Source organism: Aspergillus karnatakaensis (genome assembly GCF_047715665.1).
Source record: "Aspergillus karnatakaensis strain CBS 102800 unplaced genomic scaffold BJY04scaffold_14, whole genome shotgun sequence".
NCBI classification, from domain to species: Eukaryota; Fungi; Ascomycota; class Eurotiomycetes; order Eurotiales; family Aspergillaceae; genus Aspergillus; species Aspergillus karnatakaensis.
This window is the reverse complement of record NW_027395726.1, coordinates 37,564-53,840: the sequence shown is the minus strand read 5'-3', so window position 1 is coordinate 53,840 and position 16,277 is coordinate 37,564. Positions and strand designations below refer to the sequence as shown.

The following is a 16,277-nucleotide window of genomic DNA, read 5'->3' as shown; positions in this document are numbered from 1 at the left end:
CCGCTACTGACATCGACCTCCAAGTAGCCTTCTTGCCCCCGGTTACTCCACCTGACAGGACCCTGATTACCGAACAGTCCTCGGAGACCCCAGAGTTGGAGACAACGTGGCGGGGAAGCTCTTGGCATTCTATCCCCCAATGTCTATAAAGTAGGGTCTGTGTCAGAACACCGTCTACTCCTTGAACTTATCCAGGTCAGAAAGCCAGAACGCAAGCTTTCGCCATGACCGCCGCCAAGCCCGCCACCCTGGAAATGGAGTTTTCGCCGGAGAAACGCCTCGAGGCTGCCCCGGGTCTTGAGCAGACCTATCTTGAGGCGGGGTTGAGTCCGGATGATGCGGCTTTTCTTGCGGGGTTTTCGGAGGAGCAGAGGAGAGCATGTGTCAGGAAGGTCAGTCATCGACGCTAGGTGGAAGGTCACGTCTAACTTGTGTGTATAGATCGACTGGCGGCTTTGTCCCGTGCTGATGCTGCTCTATCTTATCTCTTACATTGACAAAGCAAGTATTGGTATGTCAGTGTCAAACGCACTAGCAAGAGGTACATGACTGACGTGATCTAATCGTTAGGAAATGCAAAGATCGAGGGCATGCTGCCAGACCTCAACATGACCGGGACGGACTACAACGTTGCACTGGCCATCTTCTTCATCCCATATACTCTGCTAGGTAAGAGCATCACATTTTCAATACTCCAACATATTAACAAAAAGCAGAGGTCCCTAGCAACATCCTCCTTGCCAAATTCACCCGCCCATCCGTCTACCTCACCATCCTCGTCTTCTGCTGGGGCACCATCGTAACCCTAACCGGCGTTGTCCAAAACTTCGGCGGCCTCTGCGCCGTCCGCGTCCTGCTCGGTATCTTCGAGTGAGCCTTTCCACATACACCCCTTACCATTTTCCCATTTACAAACCCACACTAACCCACCGCCAGATCCGGCTTCTTCCCCGGCGCCGTCTGGCTCATAACGCAATGGTACCTCCCCCAAGAAACGCAATCCCGAATCGGCGTCTTCTACACCGCCAGCGCCCTCGCAGGCGCCTTCTCAGGTCTGCTAGCCTTCGGCCTCGCCAAAATGGACGGCGTAGCCGGCTACTCCGGCTGGCGCTGGATCTTCATAATTGAAGGCCTAGCGACCGTCCTCCTAGCCGCATTCTGCTACTTCTGCCTCCCGGACTCCCCCTCTCTCTCAACAGGGTGGCTGTCTCAAGACGAAATCCGGTATCTGGCGCTCCGCAAGCAAGCCCTCCGCGGCATCACCGTGGTCGACGAAAAACCCAACAAATTCGACTGGAAGACCCTCTTCACTGTCCTCACGGACTGGCACTTATACCTGCAGATTCTGAACTTCTGGTCTAATACGGTTCCGAACTACGGCTTGAAATTCTCGCTCCCCCAGATCATGAAGAATATGGGGTATACCTCTGCGAATGCACAGTTGCTGTCTATGCCGCCGTACATCGCGGGTGCGATATCCGCATACCTTTTCGGGATCCTAGCGGATAAACTCCGCTGGCGAATGCCGATTATCGTCTTTGGGCAGATCCTTGTGATTATCGGGTTTGGGATCCTCTTCTCCCTCGCGGAGGATATCCAAGATGCTATCCCGGCTTGCTACTTTGCGACTGTGCTCGCTTGTACGGGTTTGTACCCGATCATCCCTGGGACGAATGCGTGGACGAGTAACAACCTTGCTGGCGCAAGGAAGCAGTCTATGGGGATTGCGTTTATGATTAGTGTTGGGAACTTAGGCGGGTTGGTGGGGTCGTTTATTTATCTGGAGAGGGAGGCGCCGAAGTATCCGACGGGCTTTGGGAGTTCGTTTGGGTTTGCGGCTGCTGGGGTTGTGGCTAGTCTGGTGCTTGAGGCGAGGTTTTGGGTTGTTAATCGGAGGAATGAGGGGGTTGGTAGGGAGGAGGTGCTAGAGAGATATTCGGCGGAGGAGGTGCAGCGGATGGGGGACCGGTCGCCGCTGTTTCGGTATATGCTTTAGATGGTTATCCATACTGGATGGGGTGTGTTGCTGATATCGGGGTACCCTCATTCCGTTTAGTGGTATAGAGGTGGAGAACGACAGTAACCAAGTACTATATTTCAATCGAATCAAAACTTCAAAACAGCCTTCCCATAATTCCCCCCCGAAAACAACTCGACCAGCGCCCTTCCTGCATTGTCCACCCCCACCGTCTCATGGGTCAACGTCTTGACCCTCCCCTCCTTCACCCACGCGCCAACCCTCTCCGCATGCTCCTTGGCCCAAACGGGCCCCATGTTCGCATCACTGACAATAAACCCCCTCACCGTCAACCTCTTATGCAGCACATGATGGAAATTCACCAGCGGGTACGGCTCGGAGTTATACTGCGAGATCAAGCCGCATACAACCACACGCCCGAAGTTATTCATTGCGTTGAGGGCAGCTTCGAGGTGCGCTCCGCCGACATTCTCGTAGTAGATATCAATTCCATCCGGCGCAAGCCGAGAGAGTGCGGAGGCTGGTGTTTCGGTCTTATAGTTGAATCCGCCGTCAAACCCTAATTTCTTGATAATAAATTCGAGTTTTGAGTCTGAGCCTACGGAGCCAATGACCCTTAACCCCTCTGCTTTCGCGAGTTGCCCGACCAATGCGCCGACGGCACCACTAGCCGCAGAGACGAAGATCGTCTCGCCTTTCTTTGGCTTCCCGATGTCGTATAGCGAGGAATATGCCGTAAGGCCCGGCATCCCTAGCACGCCGAGGAAGATCCGTATATCCTGAATCCCCAGCGGGTTCTCTAGCTTCTTTATCGTGCCCGATTCCAAAGTCTGCTTGTCAACGGCGACGTATTCCTGGATCGGGAGTCGGCCGAGGAGGATTTCTCCCTCGGGAAACTCGGCGTTGTCGCTGCGGATGACCTTGCTGATGATGCGGCTGTCGATTGGCTGGTCGATTGTGAATGGCGTGTTGTAGGTTCTTGTTCCGGGGTCGCGCATGCGGCCGCGCATGTACGGGTCTAGGCTTGCGTAGAGGGATTGCACGACGATGCCGCCGGGGGGTGCGGCGATGGACGAGGGGTAAGGGGCTAGTTCGGTGGCGAGGTGTTCGCCGGGGATGGGGAAGGTGGTGGGGATTTTCTTGAAGAAGAGGGCTTTGTTGGAGGGAGGTGGAGAGGGCATGGTTTCGTAGAGTGGACTGGATGCTTGGAGAGTACGAATGGGGGAGAGGGGGTGGCTGTTGATGGCTTTATACCCGTCGTGTGCAGCTAGGTAGTCACTTGGCGCTTAGAAATACAAATTGACGACACGCACAGATTCCTTCTCCGGTTTCCTTGCGATGCGATGCTGATCAATGATGCTTGAGGATGGCAAATAAGTCTCTGTTTTTTTTATATCAGGTATCTGGAGAAGTAACCTACGGTGGAGACAGTATTAGGGCTCGGGGTGGGGTGAGCCCTCAGCCGCCGACGCAGGACATATCTGTGACTTGGGCACGAGAGCAAATGATGCCCTCTGCTTTCTTATTTATTCATGGTAGCTGATCCTCCTCGCAAGCTCGCAAGCTCGCAAAGGGGAGATTCACTAAGTGTGGCAGTGCAGGGGCTGGGCTGTCCGAGAACTGGGCTCTTTGAGGGTGCATGCCACTATACCCAGGCAAACCAGCATCTCCACTCGCGCTCGCCAGGTACAGAGCTTGAAAGACTTTTGCTGCCCTTGCAGTGAACAGACCTTTTATGGTTATTACAGTAACGCTTCAGCTCGGTATAGATCCATCGGACGAGGAGATGGTGGTGATATTGTAATCACCTCGTCCAAACCTCGGATGGACGGAAAAAAGTGAGCCCCAACGGCTACTTATGTTGGGAGCACTTGATGGGAATAAATAATCTGCAATCCTTCTATTGTGAATTTTCATTTCTTTCCTTAAAACCGCACTCTAACTCTACAGACGCAGAGAGTCAGACTACGAAAAGATGCTCAACAACATCACCACCTCATTGACCTCCATGGCAGGTGAAAACACCCTCACCCTCACCCTCACCCTCCTAACCACAGCCCTGATCTACTATCTAACCCTAGTCCACCACCTTCGCCACCGCCGAATGCACCGCATCTCCTCCCCCTTCAACAAGAAAAACCGATCCTTGTCCAGCATGACCACCCTTGAAGCCCACAAAATCATCACCCAGCTGCAAGAACTCGAGTTCCCATCCGCATTCAACAAAGCACGCAGAATGGCTCTGCTAAAGGTAGGCACTATAACTCCATATCTCCTCCACAGTAGAGGTGAAATACGGGGATAATACTCCTAACGCTCTCCATACTATAACCAGGCCGGCGGCATCCCCAGCATGTCGAAACTCTTCGCGGCAACAGGACAAAACAACCGCCGGAACGCCGGCAAACGCGCCGTGGACACGGAGATCCTGCTTCGCGAGGCGCAGTCAAAGAGTAGAGACTCGGAGCGGTACGCCGCTGCTGTTGCGAGGATGAATTATCTGTATGTATTGGATTTCTTTTCCCTGGTGCATAACTTAAGGTTGCTGTTGCTCTGCCTAACTTCTCAATGAATCCAACAGACACGCCCGCTACCGCCAAGCAGGAAAGATCACTGATCCAGACCTCCTGCATACCCTCGGCGACGGGCTCGCGGAGATTCTCACCGTGATAGCGCGAGAGGAGTGGCGTCCTCTCACTCCTGTGGAGAAATGCGCGCTTGGGATCTTTCACCGGAATCTCGGCGAGGATATGGGCATCCCCTTTGACGTACTTCCTTCGTGTGCAAGCGGGTGGACAGACGGGGTGCATTTCGCAGACGAGTTAGTAGAATGGACGGTTCAATACGAATCACACGTTGCAAAGCCCACGGCGACGAATGATCAGTACGTGCGGGTCTATGTTGATTTGGCGATTCCGAGAGTGCTCAGGGGGATTGTGAGGGGGGTCTTGGGCGGGGATCTAGATAGCGTTATGAGGGGGGCTCTTGGGTAAGTGAATAATCAGATCAGATCATCTATTGCGCAGTTCTGTTCGGTGCTGACTTGGACGGATCAGTCTTGAGGAACCGGGTCCCCTCCTCTCCCTCACCATCTTGACATATCGAGCCCTACGCAGGTTTATCCTTCGGTACCTCGCGCTCCCGCGCCCGTTGATTTTTGCCGTCAAGCTGGTCGCTGAATCCCCGAATCCAATGTCAAGATTAACGCTCTACAATTTCCAGCGTAAGGGCTTGCAGCCGTGGTATATGGCACCTACGTTGCTGTCTCGGTGGGGCCCAGTCGCTCTCCTCGTTCGAGCGGTGGGCGGGAAGGTTCCTGGTCACCAGGGCGAGCGGTATCAGCCACAGGGATACGATCTTATGACTATTGGGCCGGAGCCGCAGAGGGGAAAGGGAGGTGAGGAGATGATGGGTGATATGGGGGCTATTATGGCGAGGGGTGTGGCAGGGTGTCCGTTTTCAAGGAGGAATGGGAAGGAGGTTTGAGTGGGCTGTGAGGGGGTGGGAGAAGGTGTTTAGATAGACCCAGTAGTAGACTACATTTGCCTTTTACTCTCCTAGTGAGTGGGCAATGCTGCAAAGTCGCGTGCGCTGGGTGGGCGAGGTTGATGGGGAGTAGGTGGGCGTATCTTTCATCGATGATAAAGCGTGATCACCGTCAAAACTAGCTAAATAAATACCGTGTTTGACCGCCTGCCGATCGTTTCCATCTGACGATCGATTTTGTAGACCGCTACTTCAAAACTCACCATTTTCAAACTACCAATACTTTATTAATATAGACTTAATTAAGGCCGCGCTTGAGTATCTAGGACCCTTAAAGCCAGGGCTTTTAGTTAATTATGCTTTTGTTACACGAAAGTTTAGGGTTAACCGGCTAACCCTATTAAGGCGCTATAAGGGTATTCAGGGCCCTAAGAGCAAGTAGTACAAAAAATAGTAACTGCTTAATTACTAGCAGGAGAAGGAATTAGTATAATAAATTAGTTAATTAAGCAGGCGCGGCCTATTTATCTTATATACTATGCTATAAAACTTCGCCTTTAATATCTGTTAAAAAGACCCTGGAATACACTGGCCTAGCCGCTTTCTAGAGAGGCATAAAAATAAGCTTGTGTGTTAATATATAACTAGGATTAATGCTGCAAGAAAGAAGGCTAATTTAGTAGCTTATTATATACTATACTTTAAATTCCTAGCTAGAAAGATCTAGGAATATAAGATTCGGCCTGAGGACATGTATAATATAGATAAGAAAGGTTTTCTTATTAGGGTGCTCTTAAAGACAAAGAGGATCTTCTCTAGAAAGGATAATAAGACTAATAGGTCCTAGTAGCGTGTACAGGATAGGAATTAGGAGTAGATAACTATAATTAGCTATATCTGCGCTAATAGAACCTCTCTATCCCTAGGCCTTATCTACTAGGCTGCCTTAGGGAATCTCTAGGATTCCTGGCTATAAGACTTTAAGAACAAAATATACTACTATTTTTTTGTATTATCTAAGACTAGATGGACTAATAATAATCTCGGATTTGCATGGATTCGGGATATTTTTAATAGGGAGACTAAGGAGAAGGTAAGAAGGCGCTAGAGGCTTCTTATTATAAATAGCTATAGCTCCTACCTTATACTATAGATTATAGAGTTCTGCCTGGCTAACAGGATTTATATAGTAATATTTCCGCCTTATTTAACCTATTGTCTGCAGCCCCTAGATATTAGGATTTTCTTACTTCTCTCCTAGGCGTATAGTAACTAACTAGAGGTATTTATATATAAATATTAAGACCTAAGCTATATTATAAAAAGAGACTTCTTCCGCCTGTTCTGGCCTGCATGGGAGAAGACTTTATCTACTAAGAATATTAAAAGTGCATGGAAATCAACTGGTTTAGCACCTTTCAACCCGGAGATCATTCTAAAAAAGTTCTCTAAGAAGGAAGACTCACGCCCTTCCTCTAGTGCCTCTATATAATTAGTACTACAAGTAGAGGACTAGCGACAGATTAAACGGCTTCTTAGGAAGGTGGTAGTAGAGATAAATAATTAGAAAACTAAAAGGTTAAGCTCTACTATTTACTATCTAACTACCGAGAATGTTCTGCTAAAACTTCACTACAAGGGCCTTAAGACGGCACTAGTAAATAAAAAGAAGAAATAACAGCGTGGTAAGCCTCTAGACTTTGCTCTTAGGGCCCCTAAGAACAGGTACGCTGTCTTTTATTCCCCTAAGAAGATTCAGCAGGCACGTACTACTATAAAGGAGAAAGATAAGGCTATACAAACTGCCAAGGCCGCTAGGGAGGAAGAAAAGGTACAGAGGCAGCTTAGGAAGGAAGAAATTAAGCGTGTGAAAGAGCTAAAGAGGCTTGAGAAACTAGAATAGCGTTAACTACGGATACAGATAGAGGAGCAGAAAAAGCAGCAGAAAAAGGAGGATTAATTAGCTAAGGAGGTAGCTAAACAGCTTTAAAACAACATTTAAACCACTAGATTAACCACTATAAAGACCCCTAAGGGATCACCAACTAAAAAGAAGCAGGTTATTAAGCCATCAGTAACTCAGGAAGTTAAGGAGGTCCCCCTACCAGTCAGCAGAAGGGGTAGGCAGATCTGCCTTCCCTAGCGCTTTTAGAATCTGTAAAAAGGCGCTATACAGGCCTTAGGTACCTTGTAATTAGTACACTAGACATTCGCTAGATAATTTCATTTGTATGTGGTTAAAAAACTTCATTTTCAGAAGGGGGTGGGGGGTTGAAAATCGATCGTCAGGCGGAAACGATCGGCAGGCGGTCAACCACGGTATGTTAGTCTCCTGATACATGGCTAAACATAGCCTTGTTCAAGGCTGCAGGCTAGTTAGCAGCTATGTACTCGTCATCACCACGGTGGCATTACCCTTGCCAATCTTCCAGCATTGACCTGCTTTTGCCTAAGATGCGTATATAGGCTAATTCCGTTGCTGAAGCCCGGGTCTGGTCAGATGGATTGTATATAAACCCGGCGTACCGTTGAAGCTCGGTACAATCTCGTGTTTCTGCAGGATTCGAATGACCCCCCAATCGGTTTCAGGCCATGAGACCCACTTATTGCCGGGGCTGGGCATGCTCGATTGCATCCGTATGGCCATGGCTCATTCCCTCGAGCCGACGACTGGAGTATTCGCCTCCTGAGCGTTGCTTCCCCCGCATTGTTTGCCCTTAGTCCCAAGCTAGAGGCCGCTTCTGGGGTACCTCGTCAAAAAAACCCGCTCGGTCATCAGTCCAGATAATATATATATCTACTGAAGCACTTTCGATAGACTGGGCTATCCAAACGGAAACCATTCATTACTTACTTCAACTATTTTGCAGCCACCATGGGTCACCCCGAGAATGCCGCCACAGGCCCCGAGCCGGAGACTGTTGACCAAGAGAAGTATGCCATCGGACAGCATATCGAGGCGCTAGTTGAAGAGGAGCACAACCTCACGTTCCTGGCCGTGTGCCGCCAGTACCCGAAGATCGTGTGGTGGTCGTTTTTCTGGTGCTTGACTGCCGTTGCTTGTACGTCAGATGTCTACGCGTTTGATAATTCCTATCTAATTTGCTTCCAGGGGGGTTCGAAATGTCCGTCAACAGTGCAATCATCTCGGTTCCTTCCTTTCGTGCGTATTACGGGTACGTACACTCAACACAAGATACCACAAGAATGCAAACTGATAGAAGAACAAGATACATGCTAGATGGACAGCCCGTCATCCCGGCGGAGTGGCTCAGCGCCTTTGGGGTTTGCAGCTACTGCGGTCTCTTCTTCGGGGGATTTGTCTGCAGCGCCATTGCAGACCGATACGGCCGCAAGATCGGTCTGGCCGTGGGCATTGTCATAGCCACCGGTGGTATCTTTGGCGAAATCTTCGCCACCTCTCGTGCATCCTTCCTGGTTGCCAAGTTGATCCTCGGCGTAGGGGTCGGCTTCTACCTGACTCTGGGACCGGTAACCTGCTCCGAGTTCGCCCCCGTGGTGCTAAGAGGACTCTCAACATCCGGCGTGAATCTAGGCATCGGTGTCGGGGGCCTCCTATCCAAATCCGTCACGAGAGGATTCGGAACCCGCTCAGACGAATGGGCGTTCCGTGCCCCATTCACCGCGCAGCTCTTCTTCTCCCTGATCCTGATCATCCCCCTATACTTCTCTCCCGAGTCCCCCTGGTACCTCGTCCGCTCCGGCCAGATCAACAAAGCGCGCAAGACGCTAACAATGCTGTATTCCTCCGACCGCGAAGCCGAAAAGCGCATTGCCGACATCTCCGCCACAATCCAAAGTGAAGCCCAGCTAGAGCAGCCAAGCTACCTCTCCGCATTCAAGGGCACCGACCGCATCCGCACGCTAATCTCCATGGGCGTTTTCGTCGGGCAGCAAGCTGTCGGCGTAATCTTCGTCCTCAGCTTCGCGCCGTACTTCTTCCAACTTGCGGGTCTGAGCGTCGCCGACTCCCTAAACTTTGGCGTGGGGATCAGCGCCTGCGGCATCGTCGGCAACGTCGTGGCCTGGTTCGCCGTGAACCGCATTGGCCGCCGCCTCCTGTACACCTGCGGCGTAGGCGGGTGCTCGCTGGTCCTGTGGCTGATCGGCTTCCTGGACCTCGCGGGCACGCAGTCTGCAAAATGGGGCCAGGGCGCGCTGTGTGTCATCTACGCATTTATCTACTACCTTACGCTTGGGGCAATTTCGTTTGTGTTGCTAGGTGAGGTGTCGTCGCTGGCGCTGCGGGCACGCACGACTGCGCTGGCGACGGCGACGCAGGCGGTGCTGGGGATTGTCTTCCAGATTGTGGTTCCGTATCTGGTGAACCCGGATGCTGCGGTATGTATATGGACTCGTGTGGGTGTAGAGACGCACAGGCTGACAGTTCTATCTCTGCAGAATCTCAAGGGCAAGGTTGGGTTTGTCTTTGGTGGTACTTCTCTTATTGCGACGGTGCTTGCGTTCTGGTATATTCCGGAGCTGAAGGGACGTACGCACTCGGAGATCGAGGAGATGTTTACTCGTAGAGTTCCGCCGCGGAAGATGGGCTCGCATGCGCTGAACTAGGGGTGCTGTATCACGCTGGCTTCAAGTATTATAGTGGTCTTGATTGTGATTTGTGCATGCACGGTGGGTATTAGGACTTGCTAGCTCAGAAACCATGTTGCGTAGGTGAATGGGAAGTTGTAACTGGATGAGTCCTCTTCATATCACTGCGGCTTCTGATCTGTCTCAAGCGAAGCTGTGGTCTAGAACGTGCTGGCCTACGCTATTTAACCACTACATGCATCCTCAATGCATCCGGATCGCCTGCAAAAGCCGCGAATTCCACCTCAAACGCGTGGCAGCGCAGAACAAAATGACCGTCCTTCATCTGCTGCAGCGGCCGCAGTAATGCAGATACTGACACCTCAACCTCTTCGCCAACACCCACATCAACAGCTTGAAATCCCAGGAGGACGCGCGATGGAAAGTCTGGCACATTCGCCCGCGCATACACCTGCGCCACATATCTCCCCACGCGAGCCCCTGAATTTCTCACTGCTGCAGCTACAGTGACCGTCTCTGTAGTTAAAGCATTGCCAGGTTCCCTGATGCGCAGGCTGGAGGTCGTGAAGGAGGTATACGATAGCCCAAACCCAAGCGGGTACGCAGCCTCGACGCCGAGCTTGTCCAACAGCGCCTGTCCAAACCAGCGATCGTACTTGACCTTGGTCGCATTGATGTCAAATGCCGGGAGATGGGCCTCGCTCGTGGGGATCGAAAAAGGCAACCGGCCACTGGCTGGAACTCGCCCTGTCAGGACATCCATCAGCCCATGCCCGCCCTCACACCCTGCGTACCAGCTGATCAGCAGCGCCGGCACCTTGTCTTGCCACTCCTCCATGATCACTGCGCCACCACAGACAACAGAGACTATCGTTCGCGGATTGACTGCGGCAACGGCGCAGATCAACTCGACATCAGCATCCCGGAGTCGGAGCGAAGTTCTATCCCCGCCCGCGCCTGCTTTCCACGAATCCTCGGACTTGTCCTTCTCTCTCGGTCCAGCATGCTCGAGGTACTCAAGGATACTCTTCTCCTTGTCCGTGATAGCAGGCGGGAACAGCGCTCGTAAATCCGGGTTCCGTATTAGCGTCGGCGCCGCGTACTCGCCTTCATCTTTCTCCGTGTACCCGACCACGCAGAGAACGAGGTCTGCCCCAGTAGCTGCAATGGCTATCTCCTCGGGCGAGCCCGAGTCTAAGAGAAGGATCTCGGCGTCTGGAAAGGCGGCTTTTGCGCCTTCGTACGGCGTAACGACATGCGGAGACCACACGTGCGAAGACCCGCGATCCCCTGTAATCGGCGTGTTGGCCAGCCGGCCTATCAGCAAGATCTTGCGTATGTTGCGAGGATCTATGGGGAGCAGCGGGGTACCATCGACTGGCTCGTTGCGTAGCAGTACGGCCGATCTTGAAGCTACCTCCCTTGCGAGCGCCCGGTGTTCGGTGCTGTAGACCACAGAGTGGTCTGGTATATCTGCCTGCAGCGTTGAAGCGAATTCAATCTGTTTGCGCAGAACCCGCGAACAACAATCCACCACAGCAGACCAGTCCAGCTCCCCAGCGTCCAGCGCAGACCGGAGACGTAAGTGGCGAAGCTGCCTAAACGGCGTCTCAACATCCAACCCAGCCTCAACAGACCGAACAGGATCACGCACCCCCCAGATAAAATCCGAAATCACAAACCCATCAAACCCCCATCTCCGCCTCAAGATCTCCGTAAGCAACTCCCTGTTCTGGCCCGCCCACTCCCCGTTCACTGAATTATACGAGCTCATCACACCCGCAACCCCAGCCTCCACCACAGCCCGAAAATGCGGTAAATACACCTCATGCAACACGTCCTCGTCCACCTCAACATCAACCTGAAACCGCGCATTTTCCATTGAATTCAGCGCAAAGTGCTTGACACACGCCATGATATGCCGCTGCACCCCTTGCATAAGCGCAATCCCAAACCCACCAAGTAGAATTGGATCCTCGCCGTAGACCTCCTGACACCGACCCCACGCCGGATGCCGCGGGAGGTTAATGCACACCCCAGAATAAAAGCTTGCGCCTTGCGCTTTGGCCTCCCGGCCTATGACATCGCCGACGCGCTGCTCAAGGGCTGTATCCCATGTTGCGCCGCGGGCCATAGGGACAGGGAACGCAGTTGATGAGCCCATGACCACGCCGCGGGGTCCGTCGGTGAATCGGATTCCTGGCAGCTGGAGCCGGGGGATTTGGCCGAAGATGTAGGGGACGCGGTTGAAGCGGTCGTAGAAGAGGTTGCGGAAGCCCGGCCAGAAGTCTTCGTCGCCGTCGAGGAGGGTGAGGAGGTCGGATTGATTGAGTGAGGCGATGAGGCGGGCGGTTGCGTCTTCTAGGGAGGTGCCGCTTGCTACATCTGCGATGGCATCGGGGAATGCATAGTTGGCGCCCGCGCCGGGGGTGGTCGCATTGTGAGTCGATGTGCTGTCGGACATTTTTTTTTTCTTTCTGTTGATGGTCAAGACTGGAGACTGCGTAGTGCGAGCTTTGCTTTTTTACTGTTGTGCTGGTCTGGTGCTGGATATATGCAAGAAAGGTTGGATACAACCCGCGTGAAGATGGGCCACAGGTCGAACAGACAAAGTAAGGAAAGCCCGCCCCATCGCCAACATAGGTCCAGTAGACAAGAATCTACGAGGAACTCCCTCGGGCGTGAACTACCGCGGATGGATCGGCAGTATGTGGGACGAATTGAGCCTGAGATGAGGGCTCAGTGCAGCCGAGGGCTGAGCTCGGCATGGACAAGGGGAGCTGTGGCAAGCCGATTGGTCACATCTATCACATCTTAATCGTTATGCAACTGGTGTACGGCACCTTCTTGATGCGTGGATGTAGCCAACTGTCCACTGCCAACAGTGACCGCAGTCGGCTGCGTAGAGTATTTCTGACCTAGCTACAGGGCTATACGCCAATGCTGGAATCTTACAGATCTTATCCCACCAATCACGCTAGTTATCAGAATCATGGCAATAGGTTGCAGTTCCCTAACTACATTTGCTCCAAGAAGGAAGATCCCCTCGTTCCCTCTTTCACTGACACTCCCAGCACTCCTCAGCACCAGCAGCACCAGCAGCAGACGCCCCAGCGCAGAAACTTTGATAGACAGCCTTGAGCGGATAAGGACAAACAACTTGCCGCATCGTTCCATTCCCAGGCAACGTAACGGTAACCGGGCTTGCACCCGGCGCAGTCCCGTTCTCCACCCACGCGCGCAACTGGTCGAACATCTGGACCGGCTGGCCCCCGGGACCCCCATAGCAGTGCTGTAGCCCGGGGACGCGGTAGTAGCGGTAGAAACTCGTGCTGTTGTCCAGGATATTGAAGACTTCGTTGAAGTAATGTAGCGTGCTTGCTGGTGTGATTGCGGCGTCGATCTGTGGCTGGTTAGTAGATAGATCTGTAGAAAGTTATGGATGGATGGATGTATGTATGTATGTATGTATGTATGTAGGGTCTGCGTACGAGTCCGTGGAAGGTGAGCATTTTCCCGCCAGCTCGCTGAAAGGCTGAGATGCGTGGTTCTGTAGCTGCGACTGGAGCGAGTTTCTTCTTGAGCGTGAGATACAGCTGGTCGTATTGCTCGTGGGTGAGGGTTGTGATGTTGGCTGCGAGGTCGCCGAGTACGAAGAACTTCCACCAGAATTGCAGAGACTGTCGCTGCACCGGTATGCATGTGTTTGATTCGGCACCGGTGCAGGTCGTCGCCGCAAGCGCCGACAGATCAGTCCCGAGCTCGTACCCGAACCAGAGAAAGTCGCCGTTGGAATACCTGGGTCCGTCGAGGATCGCTCTTGCGACGTCGATGGCTGTCTCGGTAATGGTCATGGTGGTCCCTGTCTCGTTGCAAAAGAAAGGTGTCCCGAGATGGTCGTCCAGGTTGAATGTCGTCTTGCATTCGTCCGGGTCGGATATGATACCGTCGTTGACCCCGTCTAGCGCGTCGCATTCCGCGACTGTGATGGCAGTTAGCTTGGTCATCTCGCACTTGCGCGGGTATTGCTTGGTCAGATCCATGTAGAAGGCCGGCCAGATTGACGTCGCCGCCAGCTCAACCCATTGCATTGCCGGTGCGGCGGCAATAATCCCGTTGTAGGCTGTGGGATACTGCTGGGCTAAGATGCTAGCTTGTCTGCCACCGTTGGAGCAGCCGTTCCAGTACGAGTACCGCGGGTCTTGCCCATAATAAGCGCGGATAACAGCTTTAGCGAGGATTGCCTGAGGGCGTTAGCATCTCAAGAGCAATCACGCAAGAATATAGGGCTCGCGCACCAAGTCGTTCAGCGACGTCTGGCCAAAGTTATCAAACGCAACGAGATTCATGTTCCCAGGACTAACAAGACCCCAGGATGCTGGGTCTGGGGAATTCCCAACGCCCGCATTGGTCGTTGCAGTCGCGTAGCCATCATGAAGGGCTCCCGCCATGCCCGCATATGAGAGGTAATACCGCCCTGCAGTCCAGCCTCCCCCGCCGATCGACTGCAGGATTCCGTTCCAGTCTGACGGTGGGAGCCAAATCTCGGCGTCAATGGTGTCATCCTGGCCCGGGTGGGTGTAGGTTACAGTCACGTTGCAAAAAGTGGCGTTGTGAACGTTTACTGGTGGTTGTGAGTAGCGCCATCCATCTGGAACTGCAAAGTCGTAGTTGGTAACGAGGTTAGCACTAATGGAGAGGGTGTCTGCTCCGAATAGCGAGATGGTTGAGAACGTGGACGCGGTGCATGCTTGCGTTGGCGCGAGGGCAGCCATGGCGGATGGTCACTGTGGAGTATGGAGTGGGGGCTTGATGCATGGGATGCCAGACCAGTGCGACCCTTTGCTTGTATTTTATCTTGACAACCTGCTGTTTTGGTTAGTTAGTCTTCCCCGCGTCTGCAGTCGATGTGCGGGGGGTATAACTGGTTATAGACCCACATTCTACCGAAGACCCGAGGCCTTCTGCAGTTGCTGCGGTTTATGGCCTTCCTGGCAGTCCTTTTGTATCTGCGGTGACAGAGGTGCAAGCTGGAAGACGGGGCCAAGGGCCTGGTGGAGGCCCGAACCACTGATAGCTGCAAACGCCCTTCTCATTCAGAAAGGGAGTCGGTAAGCGTCAGACCGCGCCTGCGTGTCTAGTCCCAGTACGTTTAGGCAAATATGCTAGAACTTCCACCTCTCATCCTCCGAGGATTAGACATAGACTCCCAGCACCCGCCCAGACACAAACCAGGAACAACATCGTGTACCGTTCACAATGGGAAAACGCATTATCATCACCGGTGGCTCAGGCAAAGCCGGCCAGCACATCATAACCTACCTCCTCGCTCAAGGCCACAAAATCCTGAACCTCGACCTCGCCCCACTCCCCCCAGGCCAGTTCGACCAAGTCCACACTCTCCGCGTCGACCTCTCCGACGCAGGCCAAGTCTACAGCGCACTCAGTTCGCCCTTCCAACTCACCGAGCCCTTCCACGAGCCCGTCAATCTCATCCCCGACGCCGTCATTCACCTCGCCGGCGCCGCCCGCAACATGATCGTCCCAGACACCGAAACATTCCGCATAAACACCCTATCCACATACAACGTCATCGAGGCAGCCTGCCGGCTCAACATCCGAAAGATCCTCCTCGCCAGCTCAATCACCGTCTACGGGGTCAGCTTCGCGCAGGGCGACGTCGACTTCCCCTCCTTCCCTGTAACCGAAGAAGTCGACGCGAACCCGATGGACACGTATGCGATTTCGAAAATCTGCGCTGAGCGCATCGCGCGCGGGTTCGCGCGGCGGTTTAAAAAGGACATCTATATCCTGCGTATTGGCCGAGTCGTGGAGCCGGAGGAGTACAAGGGGCCGCTGTTTGAGAGCTACGTCAGCGCGCCGGCGCAGTGGAAGGTGCACGGCTGGTCGTACACGGACGCGCGAGATCTAGGGCAGATGTGCCATCTAGGAGTGTTGAGGGACGGGCTGGGATTTCAGGTTTTTAATGCGGTTAACGATGATATCACAAACTACGCGGTGTCGACGAGGGAGTTTTTGGCGTCTGTTTGCCCCGAGACACCGGTTACCAGAGAGCTGGGGCTGCAGGAGGCGCCCATTAGCAATCGGAAGATGAGGGAGGTGTTGGGATTCAGGCAAGAGCATCCGTGGCGAAAGTATTTTGCGGATTAGTAGTGTTGTGGATACATACGTACATCATCCATGGATGTGGAGTCTATTGCAGGTGCCTGAATCTGAAGCC

The 16,277-nt window shown here is 53.0% G+C and overlaps 8 protein-coding genes across 8 annotated transcripts; 4 read left to right on the top strand and 4 right to left on the bottom strand.

The window, feature by feature from the left end:
• Positions 1 to 254: 254 nt before the first annotated feature.
• On the top strand, positions 255 to 2,051 carry BJY04DRAFT_226470 (major facilitator superfamily domain-containing protein; the record flags this gene model as incomplete). Its single annotated transcript, XM_073718421.1, has 5 exons — positions 255 to 392; positions 442 to 511; positions 571 to 669; positions 717 to 870; positions 937 to 2,051. The coding sequence occupies 5 exons, from the start codon at positions 255 to 257 to the stop codon at positions 1,994 to 1,996; spliced, it is 1,521 nt and encodes a 506-aa protein (XP_073573191.1). The 3' UTR covers positions 1,997 to 2,051.
• BJY04DRAFT_25205 (MDR family NADP-dependent oxidoreductase) lies at positions 2,052 to 3,186 on the bottom strand. Its single transcript, XM_073720010.1, has one exon. It carries the CDS (start codon positions 3,157 to 3,159, stop codon positions 2,107 to 2,109), a length of 1,053 nt encoding a protein of 350 aa, XP_073573190.1. The 5' UTR covers positions 3,160 to 3,186; the 3' UTR covers positions 2,052 to 2,106.
• Positions 3,187 to 3,633: 447 nt separating this feature from the next.
• BJY04DRAFT_184527 (uncharacterized protein) lies at positions 3,634 to 4,207 on the bottom strand. Its single transcript, XM_073710628.1, has one exon. The coding sequence runs from the start codon at positions 3,893 to 3,895 to the stop codon at positions 3,734 to 3,736; it is 162 nt and encodes a 53-aa protein (XP_073573189.1). The 5' UTR covers positions 3,896 to 4,207; the 3' UTR covers positions 3,634 to 3,733.
• BJY04DRAFT_206350 (uncharacterized protein) lies at positions 3,987 to 5,464 on the top strand (the record flags this gene model as incomplete). Its single annotated transcript, XM_073713703.1, has 4 exons — positions 3,987 to 4,229; positions 4,314 to 4,480; positions 4,560 to 4,967; positions 5,035 to 5,464. 4 exons carry the CDS (start codon positions 3,987 to 3,989, stop codon positions 5,462 to 5,464), a joined length of 1,248 nt encoding a protein of 415 aa, XP_073573188.1.
• Positions 5,465 to 8,247: 2,783 nt separating this feature from the next.
• BJY04DRAFT_25181 (maltose permease) lies at positions 8,248 to 10,155 on the top strand. The gene is made up of 3 exons (XM_073720009.1): positions 8,248 to 8,526; positions 8,577 to 9,826; positions 9,887 to 10,155. The coding sequence occupies exons 1-3, from the start codon at positions 8,340 to 8,342 to the stop codon at positions 10,052 to 10,054; spliced, it is 1,605 nt and encodes a 534-aa protein (XP_073573187.1). The 5' UTR covers positions 8,248 to 8,339; the 3' UTR covers positions 10,055 to 10,155.
• Positions 10,156 to 12,651, bottom strand: BJY04DRAFT_25177 (glycoside hydrolase superfamily). Its single transcript, XM_073720008.1, has one exon. It carries the CDS (start codon positions 12,498 to 12,500, stop codon positions 10,257 to 10,259), a length of 2,244 nt encoding a protein of 747 aa, XP_073573186.1. The 5' UTR covers positions 12,501 to 12,651; the 3' UTR covers positions 10,156 to 10,256.
• Positions 12,652 to 13,094: 443 nt separating this feature from the next.
• On the bottom strand, positions 13,095 to 14,811 carry BJY04DRAFT_216194 (Tannase/feruloyl esterase; the record flags this gene model as incomplete). Its single annotated transcript, XM_073715669.1, has 3 exons — positions 13,095 to 13,439; positions 13,528 to 14,280; positions 14,335 to 14,811. 3 exons carry the CDS (start codon positions 14,809 to 14,811, stop codon positions 13,095 to 13,097), a joined length of 1,575 nt encoding a protein of 524 aa, XP_073573185.1.
• Positions 14,812 to 15,295: 484 nt separating this feature from the next.
• On the top strand, positions 15,296 to 16,207 carry BJY04DRAFT_226465 (NAD-dependent epimerase/dehydratase family protein; the record flags this gene model as incomplete). The annotated part of the gene is made up of 1 exon (XM_073718419.1): positions 15,296 to 16,207. The coding sequence occupies one exon, from the start codon at positions 15,296 to 15,298 to the stop codon at positions 16,205 to 16,207; it is 912 nt and encodes a 303-aa protein (XP_073573184.1).
• Positions 16,208 to 16,277: the final 70 nt, after the last annotated feature.

Bases quoted from the DNA above. Each gene is read 5' to 3' on its own strand.
- BJY04DRAFT_25205 (XM_073720010.1), bottom strand. From the start codon at position 3,159: ATGCCCTCTCCACCTCCCTCCAACAAAGCCCTCTTCTTCAAGAAAATC.
- BJY04DRAFT_184527 (XM_073710628.1), bottom strand. From the start codon at position 3,895: ATGAAAATTCACAATAGAAGGATTGCAGATTATTTATTCCCATCAAGT.
- BJY04DRAFT_25181 (XM_073720009.1), top strand. From the start codon at position 8,340: ATGGGTCACCCCGAGAATGCCGCCACAGGCCCCGAGCCGGAGACTGTT. The intron at 8,527-8,576 runs GTACGTCAGATG...ATTTGCTTCCAG, and splicing joins GTGCTTGACTGCCGTTGCTT to GGGGGTTCGAAATGTCCGTC. The intron at 9,827-9,886 runs GTATGTATATGG...CTATCTCTGCAG, and splicing joins TGGTGAACCCGGATGCTGCG to AATCTCAAGGGCAAGGTTGG.
- BJY04DRAFT_25177 (XM_073720008.1), bottom strand. From the start codon at position 12,500: ATGTCCGACAGCACATCGACTCACAATGCGACCACCCCCGGCGCGGGC.